The sequence below is a fragment of the Nasonia vitripennis genome (assembly GCF_009193385.2).
Source record: "Nasonia vitripennis strain AsymCx chromosome 3 unlocalized genomic scaffold, Nvit_psr_1.1 chr3_random0010, whole genome shotgun sequence".
NCBI classification, from domain to species: domain Eukaryota; kingdom Metazoa; phylum Arthropoda; class Insecta; order Hymenoptera; family Pteromalidae; genus Nasonia; species Nasonia vitripennis.
Genome location: NW_022279630.1, coordinates 551,132 through 567,758, shown reverse-complemented (window position 1 = coordinate 567,758; position 16,627 = coordinate 551,132). Strand labels below are relative to the sequence as shown.

At 30.9% G+C, this 16,627-nt stretch overlaps 2 protein-coding genes across 2 annotated transcripts in view; one reads left to right on the top strand and one right to left on the bottom strand.

Moving 5' to 3' along the window:
- The window catches only part of LOC116416870 (probable kinetochore protein NUF2), a 439,111-nt gene that overhangs the window by 227,356 nt on the left and 195,128 nt on the right, over positions 1–16,627 (top strand). The gene's annotated exons all lie outside the window — the stretch shown is intronic.
- On the bottom strand, positions 9,424–12,063 carry LOC116416872. The gene is made up of 2 exons (XM_031927123.2): positions 11,739–12,063; positions 9,424–9,621 (listed from the first exon to the last, which is right to left on the bottom strand). The coding sequence occupies exons 1-2, from the start codon at positions 12,034–12,036 to the stop codon at positions 9,473–9,475; spliced, it is 447 nt and encodes a 148-aa protein (XP_031782983.1). The 5' UTR covers positions 12,037–12,063; the 3' UTR covers positions 9,424–9,472.

Here is a 16,627-nt window from a genome sequence, read left to right as displayed (position 1 = left end):
TCAAACAAATATTCAATGTCAAGTCTGTGATGAAAAAGGCCACTCAGCTAAAAACTGTCCTCAAATAGGTAATAAACAGCAAAGTTTTAATAATTCAAACAGTAAATATCAAAATTTTAGTAACTTTAGAAGTAATAACTTTAGAAAATATAGCAATTATAACAATCAAAATACTAATTTGCAAAATACAAATAATAGCCAAATAAAGTGTGATTATTGCGAAATGCGTGGTCACCCCGTATATAAGTGTAGAAAATTGAAGAATTTAGAAAATATTGCTAGAAGAGAGGAAAACTGCACATATTGTAACAAAAGCGGTCATAACATAAAAAATTGTACCGAAGTAAAATCATTGGAAATGCGCGCGAGCAAATTTTGCAGTCTCTGTAAATATACAAACCATATGGCAGGAGAATGTTTTCGATTACAAAACCAGCAAAGCGTAGAGTCGGGAAACGAATAAAGCCTTCTCGGACCGAGTGGCCGAGAAGTTACAACACAAATCCACTCAGCAATATAGAAAACACGGTCAAAACAAATTTTATAATAGCGCCTCAAAATCAAAACAGGGAAAATTATGAAGATCACGATCAACAGGAGGTTCAACCGCTCGAAGAAAAAGAAATCGAACTAGAAATATATCATTTAAAATTGGATGATTTATTAGAATATGTTGAAATAATAAATCCCTATTCTAAAAATTTATGCAATTTACTTGTCGATAGCGGAGCACAAATAAATATAATAAAGCAAAATCAAATTCCTATAGGAACACAACTGCTAGATAAAAAAATATTACTATCCGGCATCGCAAATAATTCTATAAAAACATTAGGTATAGTAGAACTACCGATAAATGGCAAATATTTTGATTTTCACGTAGCACCTAATGATTTTGTGATTCCATATGATGGAATATTAGGAACTAAATTGTTAAGAGGAAATAAACTACGTTTAGATGAAGGGTACTTAGAGGTCAATAACATAAAATTAAAATTGCAGAGAGGTCCGATTACAAAAACCGGAATGAAGTTAAGCCAAAAAGAAACTCTGAATATAATTTTAAAAGAAATTATTCGTGACAATGATGCATATAATCTCGAACAACAAAATATTTTAAAAGAAATGGATCCTGAAAATAATATTGATAAAATCAGAATGCAGGATGAAGCAAATCAAGAGATTTTTGAAGAGAGTAGGACTAGCAAAATCAGTAACATAGAGGATGAGTTAAAGCAAAATGAACAATGGCATGAAAACCAGAATACTGAGATAAATGAGGCAGAACCATTACTAGAAAATAATAGTGACACAGAGTACACATTTAATAATGATGTTTGTACCATTTTAAACACAATATCGGAAATCCACGAAATAAATGACAAATCAGAATTACAGAGTTTAGAACAAAAAAAGATAAATGAAAACAAGCCTAGTAACTTGAAAATTTTTTTGAAAAATGATGATAAAAATATAGAAAATTTTATACTTGACGTAAATACAGTATTGCAAGAGCAAGTAACGCCTGAAAAAACGCCAATCCAAACCAAAAAGCTGAATTATAAGAAGATATTAACTATTATGAAGGAAAATAATATAAAACTATCTAAAGCGGATAAAAAAATAATTTTTGAAGATAAGAAATATCAATACGTTTCAATAGACGTCGATTATATACCAGAAGGGGCTCAAGTAGTAGAAGAACTTAATATTGATGAGAAATTAATTCTAAATATAGAAACTGAATTTTTAAATAAAAACCAAGATAATAAAACCAGAAAACCGAGTCGGAAGGAAATATTGCGAAAGAAGTTGCAATTAAAAAACGGAGGTAAAAGAAACAACGAAAGAATCGAGCGAATGATAAATCAATATCCGGATGTTTTTTGGATAGAGGGCGATAAATTAGGTACATGTAACGTGGAACAACATGAAATCAACTTAACTTCAGACAAGCCAATATACGTAAAGCAGTATCCATTAGCACACAAATCTAAGGGAATAGCTTTAAAAGAAATGGGCAAATTACAAGAAAAGAAAGCAATCAGAGAAACTAAAAGTGCGTTCAATGCGCCAGCGTTAGTAGTGCCGAAGAAAGAGCTAATTCCTGGAGAGAAAAGATATAGATTGGTGATAGATTATAGAGCCTTGAATGAGGTGACTATAGCCGATCCATATTTGCTTCCCAATATTAATGAAATTTTAGACTTAATTGGAAAGAGAAAATATTTTGATGTATTAGATTTAAAATCTGGCTTTCATCAGGTAAAGATGAGACCTTCGGATATTCACAAAACTGCATTTAGCCTACATCCATTAGGAAGATTTGAATTTGTCGTCCTACCGTTCGATCTTAAAAACTCAGCCCGGACTTTTCAACGGGTTATAAATAAAGTTTTAGCCAAAAATATTGATAAAATATGTTTTAATTATATTGACGATATCATCATTATTTTCGGTGACACGATTGAAGAATTAGAGGAAAGATTCGGCTTCATAGCTCAAGCATTAATAGAAGCAGGGCTCAAACTAGAGCCGGAAAAATGTGAATTCAGCAAAACAGAAGTGTGTTTCTTAGGCCATGTTATTAGCGAAGCAGGTATAAACCCAGATGAAAACAAAATACAGGCAGTAAAGAAATTCCCAATTCCCAATAACGTTAAAAAATTTAGACAGTTTTTAGGTTTTGTAAATTATTATAGAAGGTTTATTAAAAATTTAGCAGAAATTACCAAGCCACTAACAATATTACTACAAAAGGATAGGCCATTTTTGTGGGGATTGGAGCAACAAACGGCATTTGACAAACTCATAGAATCATTATGTTCAGCACCGGTCTTGCAATATCCGCAATTCGATAAACCGTTTATAATAACGACGGACGCAAGTCAATATGCGTTAGGTTGTGTAATTTCTCAAGGTGAAAAAGGTAAAGATAGACCAATAGCCTATACATCAAGAGTACTGCAGCCTGCGGAACTTAGATATGCAACCTATGAAAAAGAAGCTCTCGGTATTATCTATGCTATAAAAACATTTAAAAATTATATTTATGGAAATAAATTTGTAATGGTAACCGACCATAGACCACTATTATGGTTGAAATCTGCGGATAATAACGAAAGAGTTCAGAGATGGAGATTAAAACTAGCAGATTATGATTATGAAATTGTGTATAAAGCTGGAAAACAAAATACAAATGCGGATGCATTATCGAGAAATCCTGTAACAACAATGGATACATGCGTAGTAACAAGAGCCCAGAAAAGGCGAGAAGAAAATCAGATGTCGCAAGATTTGACGAATGATGAGAAGATAAAAATTATTAATGAACAAAGATCGAAACTTCATAATAAGAAGTTACAGATAAAAAAACGCAAAAGGGCTAAGGTACAAAAGTTGAGAAAGAGAAGTATACTGGAGGAGGAAAAACCACATGATAAGCAGAAAAATATAGTATATTCCAAGAATACGATACAATTTCGCAATAATAATATTATTCATACAGTTAATAATAAAGGAGAGTCATTAGATGACAATATAGGGGAACTATTAAAAAAGGAAAATATTCATTGCAATAAAAACTTGGGTAATAATGAAATTGAAGTATTAAATAAGGGTAAAAATAAAATTTTTGTTTTATGTTTAAATACAGCCGAATCAGTATTTACGGTTAAAGCTAATATCATTAAGTTATTTCAGTTATTAAAAACAATATTTTTGCAAAAAAATTATTTAATATTTAGCATCTCGAATGATATAAGAATAAATAATATAAGTTGGGAGGAAATTGAGAAAATCTTGAAAACTATATTTGAAGGTTCAAATATAAAGGTTGTGATCTGTCTAAATAATATAGTTTATGTAGAGGAAAATCAAAGAGATAAAATATTTGAAATGCTACACTCTACTAAAATAGGAGGACATTCGGGTATAAATAGAACATATAATAGAATAAAAGATAAGTATTATTGGGAAAATCTTAAGGTAGATATTCAAAACAGAGTAAATTCATGCGAGGATTGCCAGAGAAATAAGCTAAAAAGAATAAAAATTAAACAACCTATGGTAATTACGGATACACCTTTAAAAACTTTTGACAAAATCTTTATGGATGTAGTAGGTCCATTTAATGTTACTAGAAATAATAATAAATATATACTTTCAATACAGGATCAACTAACTAAATTTATAATTATAGCATCTATGTCAGATCAAACGGCCGAATCCGTAGCTGACGCGTTAGTTAAGAAATTTATATGTATTTTTGGGTCACCAAAGCTTGTACTAACAGATAGAGGGGCAAATTTTACAAGTAAACTATTAAAACAAGTAGCGCGTAGATTTAAATTTACAAAAATTGAAACTACGGCATTTTCACCCCAATCGAATGGTTCTTTAGAGAGAGCGCATCACCCGCTGTGCGAATATATAAAAAATTTTACATCAAAGAAAATCGAATGGGATGAGTTGCTAGAGTTCGCACAATTTCATTATAACAGGAGCGTTCATACAAGCCATAAGTTCACACCACATGAACTAGTTTTTGGTTATCCAGCTAGACTTCCATCAAGCGAAACATTAAAAAAATCAGAGCAATTGCCAACGTTTAATGGATATTTAGAAAATCTTGTATCAAAAATGCAAGAGATGGCAAAATTAGCTCGAGAAAATTTGATAGATTCAAAATTAAAATCAAAAGCATATTATGATCGATTTATAAACCCAATCGACTTAAAAATTGGTGAAAAGGTCTGGTTAATAAAAGAACCAAAACCAGGAAAATTAGAGAAAAACCATAATTTGGGTCCATATGAGATCTTGAAAGTACATGAAAATAGTAATGTAACTATCAATTACAATGGAAAACCAAAAACAGTTCATACAAATAAATTAAGTCGTTGCAAAACTTGACACTAAAATATTTCTCTTTCTAGGAATATGGACAATATGATTACTCAAATGATTATAATTTTTACGCTTTTTCGAAATAATCACGCTATAATAGGATACGACTGCGGCACAACAACACCAAACATAACAACATTCTCTCTACTGGACTCAGGAGAATGCGACTTTCACAATACACAAGTAAATTCAACAAGCGTCAACATCGAGCTAATACAAGTCGCTGAATTCCGAGAAGTCACGGTAATACAATGTAAAATAGAAATCCACCGAACAGTATCAAGCTGTGGAATCTTCGGACATCTTATTCCTACAGAAAATGGAGAGCAAGAATATATTTACGAAATAAGTCATGAACAATGTAAACTTATTCATGATACAGGAATTTTTAAGTATGATAATATTCACACAATAGCAAATTTAAAGGTAAATTCAACAATTACAAAAGGAGTAGATTTTGCCGGAAGTGCAGAGGGTAACTCGTGCTCAGGCGCATCTTACGCTGATAGTTTTGGATCATGGAATAATGTATTTGTTCATGGCTTAATTAAAATAACATTAATTCAAAATAGTGCTAAGGTTAGTTTAAAAAATGATAAATTAAGATTAAGCTTAGGAACGGTGTGCAAATTTTCAGAAAAACATTGTATAGATATGGAAGGCGGACACACTTTTTGGGAAGTTTTACCGCAAGGGGAGTGTTTTAGAAACTCTTTTGATATTCTTTTCAAAGGAATAGCCACAAAATATTTTAGCGATACAAATCATGAAATTGTTTACGCATTAAATTCAAATGAAATAACGTTCGCTTTAGCTACTAAGGATAAAATCATGCGTTGTAATAGAGAATTTATACGTACAGAACATCCAAAATTACTAATCATAGAAAAAAGTAGTTATTTAAATGCGTATCATTTTCAAAACGATAAAATTAGTAATATAAATAGTGTAAACTTAGATTTATTTACATATGTTAATTCGAAATTTGTATATGTAGAAAAGCATTTAGGGAAGCAGCTAAATAATTTATATTTTAATTTAATAACGGAAAAATGTGAAATTGAAAGAAAAGTAATCCAAAATTCCTTAGCCATTGCCTCTCTTTCCCCGGATGAATTTGCCTACAGTATTATGAAAAAACCTGGATACATAGCAAGAATTGCAGGAGAAGTGGTACATTTAATAAAATATGTACCAAAAACAGTAAAAATTTTGCATCTAAATGAATGCTACAATCAGTTACCAGTTTCATCAGGAAATGAAACCTGGTTCTTAACGCCAAAAACGCATATCCTCGTGAAAAAGGGAGTTCAAGTAAATTGTAACTCAATAGTACCCACATACTACAGAATTTCGGAGGAATGGATAAAATTCACACCAACACCAACTAAAACAGTATCACCGCATATTTTGAAACCAAACACGAAGATTGGATGGACATTTGAGTCTGTTGAAACACTGGCAACGAGTGCAGTATATTCTCAAGAAGAGTTGGACCAATTACAACAGCAATTAATGTTTCCAATGGAGAAGGCATCACTTTTAAATGTGATTGCAAGAGAAATGGCGGGAGAGAAAACATCTGAAAACATATTTTCTGATAATACAATAAGAAATTTAGCCGAAAGTACATGGCACATGCTTATTGAAAAACTGATCACATGTGGGTCGTTTTCATCTGTGTTTATCATGATACTTATAATCCTGCATATTGGAAAACTGATCATCGATACCATTATTAGAGGCTACACGTTACACACGATTTTTGGATGGTTAATACATCTATGTGGAGCCATTTTCAGCTCAGTAACGCATTTATTGACAACACTGGAAAATACAAGCAGCATAACAGAGCAAATTCATATGAATAAAAGAAAGAACAGAGTTTATGAAGAAACAGAATTACAAGAAATAAAGATTACCGCTCCAATATCCGACCCAATGCCACCACCTATTCCTTTACGCCCACCACATACAAATACCTATACAAGCAAGATCACAGCACCGAAAATTCAGACACAATCTAAGGATAGTATATCATTATTTTCATTAACACCATTATAAAAAAAAATCTATTATATAAAATCCCTATAATGTTATTCTACGTATACAACAAAATAGGTATACAAAATTTATATTTTATGAATATTGGTAGTTTATAGATATTTAAGACAAATGTTAAAGCTCCGATTATATTATTCTGCATATATGTGTTAAAATAAACTGATGTTTTTAATGAATGTTATGTAAAATGATATCTTTAAGATATTTGAGTATGTAAATAAAATTCCAGCATATTTAGTAATTTAAATATAAAACAGTAGAAATGATAATTAATAAAAGAAAACTATTCTTGAAATTTTAAAGTAAATGAGTTGGAATTTTAAGTGAATAAAATTATTGTTAAAATATGTTAGAATTTTAAGGATAAAATTAAACCGCTAGTTAATTTTAGTTAATATTACAATAAAGTTGCCATTGTATCAATGGGCAACCAGCTAGTTGTTGGGGTGTGACGTCCTGCGACATATTGCATTTAAGCAATATCAGCGGTGTCGTTACGAAGCCGAAAAACTGACGACTCAGATTAATAAGTAGATCAGCGAGGTTAATGAGTATCCCCCGAATACGTCGAGCGAACAGTTGTAATTTTACACTCGATCTGGACTCTTCTACGACGCTCCTATCCGTCGACAAGAGTTATCCAGGTTTAAGTCGCGATTCCGATACTTATAAAACTTTATCTTGAATAAATCGTGAACGTCAATTAATTACAAGTATTTTCATTTAAATAAATCCATCCTGTATAAGCCTGACTACAGTACAGCAGCAGAGTTTCCAGCCCAAGCAGTTAAACACAAGTAAGTAAAATTCAGTAAATAATTATAGATCGGAGTAGTGACTTAACAATGTGATTTAGTAAATAATCTTATTTTATAAAAATTAATTTTTTTTGGTTGCTAATATGTGTTAATAAATACACCAAAAACGCTGCTTTTTCTGACATTTTTTAGATACTAACTAGTTCAGGTGGGTTACAAAAATAAAACAATGTATCGATCAATATTTTGAAGCTGAGAAAGTCCATTGTTTTTATGGAATAAATTAACATATGAGTTACAGAAATTTACTATAACTAGTCAATTCATTATAAGTAGCAAATCTCTGTAAGTACAGATATTGCCAATATTTCTACTAGGAAGTATTTTTGTTTGTTCTTAAAATTTTATATAATCTACATTACTATTAATAATTTTACCAACCTCTTGCAAAATGATAACGCTTCAAACCAGCAATGTGCTTTAGATACTCTTCCACATCATAACTATGATAAATAACAATATTATTATTATTATTTCTCATTTCGTAGACGTATGGTATAAATTTTTAATTTTACCAAAAAAAAAAATGATCTGTTGTTATTTATATTTACACGTGAAGACAGATATCAAAGCTGCTTTCGATATTCAAAGCAAAGATAGCATAATTCTATGTAATTATTTTTATTTATTGCATTGCGTAAACTTGAGTTTACGCAATGCAATGAGTTACTATGAGTTACTATGAGTTTAAAATTATTTTTATTGAAAAGGTAATAAAATTGTATAAAAAAAAAATACATCTATGTCTACAGTGAAAAATGTTTCTCTGAGGAGCTATAAATGAATCAATATAGCAAAAAACCAAAATAATGCTGGGTTCACCTACTTTGACCCCCTGTGACTCGAAGAATATAGATTAAAAAAATGTGAAAAAATGCATAGGATCCTTTAGCAACCTATAGAAGATATTCCCAGAGTTATATCGATATTTATTCTTTGACCGGTCGATTTCACAGAGAACCATCCATATATATAAATACTTTCAATCACGCAAAAAATGCGAGAAGTGTACAATATGAAGTTATATTTTATTGTTACAGCTATTGTTACTGACATGTCATCCTATTTACCGCATGCTTTCTGCTATTTCCTGGCGACATTTTCGCGATTTTCTATTACTCTACTTGTATATAACTTTAATAGTGCAGTTAAAAAAATTAGCAGCGATGACCATTCATGTAATCCGTGTCCCCACAGTGACCCTTATTTAATACGATACCAAATGCCGAAACCTTCTTTAAGTCAAATAGTATATTGTGCAATCAAGGGAGAAAATAATATTTTTCTAGCAAGGTTGCTTTAGCTGTATTCTAGGTCATCTAATGTGCTCAAAACGAACATAAATACTCAAATCGCGAGCTTCTCTTTTCTTATTAGTTATTTTATTATTTTTGTTTTAATAAAAATATTGAGACAGATCCTTTTTTATGAAATGAAAACAAATGAAAAACATAGGACAGAACTAGTATACTGCAGTAGTCAGATATTTTCATGTATTTTCAAAATTCCTTTTTAAATTTTAAACAAAACTTTCGTCATAATGTTTTATAATTTCTATATTTTTATATTTTTAAAAATCGTAATTTTCTAAATTCTTATGCTAATTTTTGGTTTTTATGCATAAAAAGGACCTTTTTACATTTACATAGAGATAAGTGATAATGTATGATCAAAAATATCAGTTACCGCCCCAATAGAAATTCATTTTCAGTTCGCTGTATAGCCAAGTCAGCTTCTACGAGACGCGCTGGTCGCTGAGCTGTTACTATAAGACCTCGTTCAGCCATTTCATAATTCGCTGCTGTCTTATCCATTTGAGCCCCCATTCCGTCTACGAATTTTTTTTTTTTTTTTTTAATTAATTAAAATTAATTTTAAATTGATGGACTCAAAATTGAACATGATAATTGTTTTGACTTATGTGGTTCCCTGGTAAAAAACGTTCCCGGTAATATCCCCGGAATTCACTGAGATTTGTTAACGTATTCTACTGAAGGTTTCTCGACAGAAACTCTATTAGTGGAATAAATTTTTGGATATAACTTTTTTCAGATTAGAAGATTGGGATACGGGTTTTGCGAGTGAGCCAACAATTTGGTAATATTCCATCTAATACATAGTTTTTACAAGGAATACATATATAAATTTGAGTTTAAGATTAGCATACACATTGGTTTGCTGACAGCTTAAGGGGATGTCGAAGCGATAGCTTCGTAAATCCGCCGCTAGGTATTTAGTATTTCCAAGATTTTAGAAAAACTAAAAGTCCGATCGAAATTTCTTTTGGTAGAATGATTTATTAAACTTAATACTACGGCGCTACAGGCTTGGTTTTTCATTGCAAGCTTTATTTCAGAAGTTAGTAGTAAAATTAGATTTTAAGGTTGGCGCTGCAATCGCGTGAACACGCATAAACATCCGCTCGTATCGCCAAGATTTTAGAAAAACTAAAAGTCCGATCGAAATTTCATTGGGTAGAATGATTTATTAAACCAAATCCTATAGCGATACAGAGTCAGTTTTCCATTGCAAGCTTTATTCAAAAAGTTATAGGGAACAGAAAATAGTACATTTCGATACTAGTGCCAAAGAGTTATCGCACGAGTATCGATCATTATTTTTTAACACAGGCGGCGCGAAATGCGATTGAACGCACGCGATTTCGCGCAGCCTGTGTTAAAAAAGGTGTTTTTAGCTACGACATCCCCTTTTTGTTTTATTTACGACTCTATAACGACAATCTTTACAATGACAATTATGTTATACTCTTCATTTTTCTTAACTGGACCGAGTCATCAATTTCAATTTATTACTTATGATATCTTTAGCCAAAAACTCAATATTATTTATAAACTTTACCATTATAATAATGCAAATGTCTTAAATAACAAGAATAAACTTAATATAAACCTTTTACAACATTCATTATAGCTTTCCGATTATTTTATATAAAAATTTTAAATATTGGACCCCAAAATATCTATCAATTTAATTACAATGATAATGCCATACATTTTCTTTAAACATATTCATTAACTTTTGGCATTTTCAAAAAGAGTAATAATAAGTAAATTTTTATTTATACTTCAGAAGCTATTCAAAAATTGAAATCCTCCAAAATCAAGAATTACGTCACGATGGTTTAAATTTTGTTGATTTTTTATTAGCTTGTAAGTATAAATCAATAGTTACTCATTATTACGTTATTTGGCAACGTACGAAGTTCATGAAAAAGTTTAAATAAAATTTAGGATATTGTCATTGTAATTAGTGGATTTGATATTTTGTCCAATGACCGATACCAAGCAAAATTTGAAATTATTTCAAGTAATCGGATAGCCACAATAAATGATTTAATATGTTCATATTAAGTTTATACTTGATAAATGAGACATTTGCTCTAGTATATAATGGTACAGTTTATCAATAATATTTTTTTTGAGCTATAGATTAGTAAATTGAGATTGATGGTTCATTTAAGTGAAATGAAGAGTATCGCACAATTGTTTTAAATATTGTTTATTAGAATCATTTTAAAATAAAACAAATTAATAATAATGGATTCGACTGATTTATTAGCTGCAATTATAGTCAAATGTAGTGTACTATGCTGTAAGCAAACTAATGTGTGTGCTAATATATTTGTTATACACGATATCGAGATTCCAAGTAGAATTTGTTATACTTTCTTGTGAAAAAACGAATCTATCGGGCTTGTATATTACCGTCTACAAGATATTGGAAATTTTTAACCAGGAGTTTCGTATAAAAATAAGTAGGCAAACTTTAAGAAAATCTTAATAAATTAAAGTTTGATAACAAACTAAAACTCAACCTTTAATAAACTAGGATTTTGTTCAATAAATTATTTAATAAGCATTTCAATAAAAAGAAAATACTTCCGTAATATAATATTGTTTTCAGTATATCAATAATTATTGTATTTACCTAACATTCTATAAACGTTGGAACGTATTCCCATTTTCTTTGCTGCATACAAGTGAAAATTCTCACAAGTATTATTGGACCTAACGGGTTTTTGGAAGACTGACAATACGTCAGAAAGTGGTAGCCAATATCTTCTTAGGTAAGCTACAAAATCTTGCAGCTTTTGTAGTATAGCTGGATTAACGCCATTTCCATTTGCTACATTATCAACATGGCTAGTGATAAATCCTTCTCCAACTTTGTCTGGAGGCAAATGTGCTACCGCATAAGCCCTCTCCTGGATGTACTCGAATTCCATAAGGATATTTTCGTTCCAAGATTTTGCTAAAGCCTTAATAAATAATATTTATTTTTACATTATTATAATATTTTTAAGACAACCAATACAATCTGGTATGAAATAAAAGAGTTTAACTGTTCGACTTAATAGGGGACGGCAGGGCCGACGGGATTGCCGGGTGGAATGAGTTTTCGATTTATTTAAACATAAAGGACTTTTGACTTGCAAATTCTTTAACGGATTGGAATATAAGGATACAATATATCCTTCCTTTATCGCCATGAGCATTCAAAATCGTTTGAAGTATTGAAATTTGCAGATAAAATTTTTAGCCTGTTGCGCGTGGATTATTAAGCAATAAATAATCACTGAAAACAAGATGATAGAATAGAAATTTAAATAACTTGTTTTGTTAATAGTATTTTATATTAAACTGTAATTGCATGATATAATGCAAAAAATGAAGAAAATTACATTTTTAAGAGCAAAATATAAACAGATTTAACCTCGCCTTTTTACCCAATTATTTTGAGATGTCGATAACTTTTATAAAATTTATCTTTTCTTCAAATTCGTATACATTCAAATTACATTCATAAAAATATAACTATATTCTGTTTATTGTTTGATATATCAAAAACCTATCATGCTCTACTGTGAAACCCATTACGTCCCACCAATGGGGCGTGATTGGTTTTTTAAGATGTATTTTTATCTTGGCTATTGAAAAAACCGTACTTTATGTTTTATACTTTAACCACTTGGATTGAATTTTTAATGAGTGATGAAAAAAAAAATTTTTTTGGTACAAAATCCTTTTTTTTTTTGAAAATAAGAACGAATTAAATGCAGACGAATCATACGGATCTCGACGTGACCTGCCCTCCTCTCAGTAGCACATCAGTACCGCTAAAGCCAAATTATATTCGCTATTAATTTCAAGATAACATAAAAATGCTAAGTAGAACCATATAATTTAGAATTTTTTTCCTATTCTTGCAACTTGTGAATTTTTGTGAAGTCTGTCATAAATTTGTATATTTAAGGAGGTTCTATCGGTAATGGAATTAACATAACGATATATTTAGAATTTCGTTTACAAGTTGGTATATATCTCAAAAACATCCATATAAATTTCAGAAGGCACATGGCATATAATAGAAGTTATTAAAGATTTTATTTTTCTAAAGTTATTATTTACTTCTACAAAGTATCGTTCATGGGCTCTAAGTGACAAAGTTATAGTAAAAATTTATTGAATACAAAAAACGTACATTTAACCTAAAAAAAAAAAAATGAGTCAAATCAACGCCGGTAGGAAATTTTTCATAAATAATTAGGATACATAGAATTGTATAAATGGAATTAATCATTATTTTATGATAGTTAATATGTGCAGCTTTTTAGCAAAGTAGATCACACGAATAAACCATAAATAAAAAGGGCACACATTTTAATTAGAGCAGTACCTATAGAACTTCCTTAATGAAATTTTGAATTTAATAGCAAAAATCTCGATATTTTTACAGAGAAATCATTTTAAAAATTTGTCCTACTGGAAATAAATAAATAATCACCTTGCTTATAGTGAAATTCACAACCGGAAATAGTTGCAGTTGGAAATTTCTCACGACCACTGTTTATGTGAGATCTTTCAAAATCAGCCATTACAGATAGGACATTTCTTCTTAAGTTGGGAACGATTTCAAAAACTTTATCCCATATAGCATTGTACATGGCAGTGGTTCTTGAACTCGCAAGAACATAAATGGCAGGAAATCCCTACGAATAACATTTTTTAACATAAATACAAGATGCACTTGAATCATAATAAGCAAAATTAGTGTAATATATATCATGCTTTTCTATTGTGTCGAGAAATAAGTAGCAAAAGAGGTAGCGATTGCTATTTTGAATTAGTAATTTGCTTAGACGATAAAGATACTTAAAGTTATTCGCAATTAAATGCCGAATGGGTCCCTTACACTACACACATTCATGTACAATGCTCTTCCGTTTCTTAGAATAGGATATTAACATTTATGGAAATATTTTTCTCCATGTATCACGTACAGTCGGCGGTAGTTAATTCTCATGAAATATTTTTGAAATGCTCCAATCAGATTGGTGGATTTACAAACCCTAACATCAAAAAGTACGATTTCAAAAACGTTCCACGAGAATCAACTGTCACCGAGTATATATACCAGTCATTTTTAAACAATTATTTATTAACTTACTGTATTCATCTTTCGAAAGTGAACGATAAACACCTGCGCACAGTGGGGGTTCCTTGGCCTTATCTATAATTTATAAATTGTTATAAATTGCATATTAGTGTAATAAACATTAGTATAAACTTTTACTTTAAAGGTCCCATCAGCGTATAATTGTCTGCACCTTGATAGGGGCTCAAGCATACTATCGTGAATAAAAACGAGACCAATCGAACCATCTGTTCCCCGTGCACATCCTCTATAATAGTTTCTCACGGGTGGATAATCTGCCAAAACATTAGCTAATCCTGCCAAAGTTCGAGGAACGGGTGGTACGTTATTTAATCGTTCGGTCCGCATTCTGGGTTGGTAAGTCGAATACTTCACTTCGACACGTATCGGGGCATATCTAAGTTCATTAAACAATAGTTATTATCACAAATTATTACATGGAGAAAAGTAAAAAATAATAAACAGCGATAAATAAAATCGAAGGCAATAAACAATAAAATGCTCTAGTAAACATAAAATGTCTAATCAAGGGGTGCGACAGTGCCGCGCTGGCGAGTAAAAGTATACGAAGTATGTACGACACGACAACGGCGCGGATCGCGACTCTTATATACTTCAAATTGGGTTCTGTAACCTCAACAAAAATTTCCAAATGCATTCATATCATTATGACTGCCCCTATGTTGGTAATATCGCTACCTAATTGAAAGCTATTGATCTAATCTTTCTTGAAGAAAAAGATTGATCCTAAGAGATTACTTTAATAGCGATATTTTGCAAGTAGAAGTGTTAAATTAAATATGCATTTTGATTTTCCGAGATTATCACAGCTTTGACATTGCATTTCTAAATTGTATAGGGCTAGCAATTTTTTCCGCAATTTGCCCGATCCAAATATATCATGGTTTATATAATTTTCTTGATAATAATGTTGATAACAAATAATTATGTTATTTGCAATAATCCTAGTGACTTTTGTCTAGTGACTTAAGTTCGTATGCGTTTAGGTTAGAAAATATTCAACTAAAGCAATGAGCTAATATTATGAATATAATTGCTTTAGAGTAGTATAAACATTATAAATAATATAAAGCAATGATATTTATATTATCTGTTCATTCCTTTAGTTGAATATTTTCTAACCTCAAACGCATACGAACTTAAGTCACTAGACAAATGTCACTAGGATTATTGCAAATAACATAATTATTTGTTATCAACATTATTATCAAGAAAATTATATAAACCATGATATATTTGGATCGGGCAAATTGCGGGCAATTATTCTACGTTTCCAAAAGTTTATAAACTATATATTCCGGACCCAGGGTAACCCTAGTATTATCATCCTCTACCTTCATCCGGTCACGCGACTTTCGGTGGGATTAATGTTAGGTTAGACGCGATAAAACAGTCATGTGAACCGACTGACTTTATCGAGTGAGCGACAGAGAAACAATTTCGTCTGCTACACGGGCGTAAATACCCTTCATATACAAAAACACGTAATTCGAGTCGAATTCAACCGTCCGTCTGCCGAAGGCCCGGAGGAATAATAATTTGTTTAAGATGACAAAACACTTTTAAAACCTGAAAAAAAAGAATCATTTTTAAATTTTCACGCATAATTCCGATTGATTTGAAATTTTTTACCCTTCAATAACTTAACTTTACCTACACTGAGAAAAAGGTCAAGTAAATTTTACAAATCAGTATTGTAATTTTTTGTGAAGTAATTTTTATGTATTTTTTAAAATGCCGAAAAATGATTAATTCCTAGCTAATTATTATTAGTCAACTGCCAGTGTTTTTGTTGGGATGTTTCTAGAATTACCTATATTTTAATTCTTTATTCTGAAAAAATCTGACTTGACTTGGGATCGAACGGGCGACCTTTGGTTTTATAGGCAAAGCCTTTACCGACTGCGCCACCGATTCACTTGTGTCGAATAATTCGAATTGTCCTTATATATTAATAAAGGAACAGACCTATTTAGTTAGGGCGAAAACTCATATGCAGTCCTCTCTTAAAAAAGTGATGGGCTTTGTTGTGAAGCATTTAATTGAGAATCGGTCGCCTGGTACAAGAATTAAGGAACATGAATCAGAAATGCGGATTTTATTACATAACCTTCAAACGCTTCAAACTGTTGGCGCTAACCAGGCAGCAAAATTTAAATGTTAATTATGACATGATAAGTCCTCTCTTAAAAAAGTGATCCTCCCTTAAAAAAGTGATGGGCTTTGTTGTGAAGCATTTAATTGAGAATCGGTCGCCTGGTACAAGAATTAAGGAACGTGAATCAGAAACACGGATTTTATTACATAACCTACAAACGCTTCAAGCTGTTAGCGCTAAGCAGGCAGCAAAATTTAAATGG

Bases quoted from the DNA above. Each gene is read 5' to 3' on its own strand.
- LOC116416872 (XM_031927123.2), bottom strand. From the start codon at position 12,036: ATGGAATTCGAGTACATCCAGGAGAGGGCTTATGCGGTAGCACATTTG. The intron at 9,622-11,738 runs GTAAATACAATA...AAAAATTCGTAG, and splicing joins CAACGTTTATAGAATGTTAG to ACGGAATGGGGGCTCAAATG.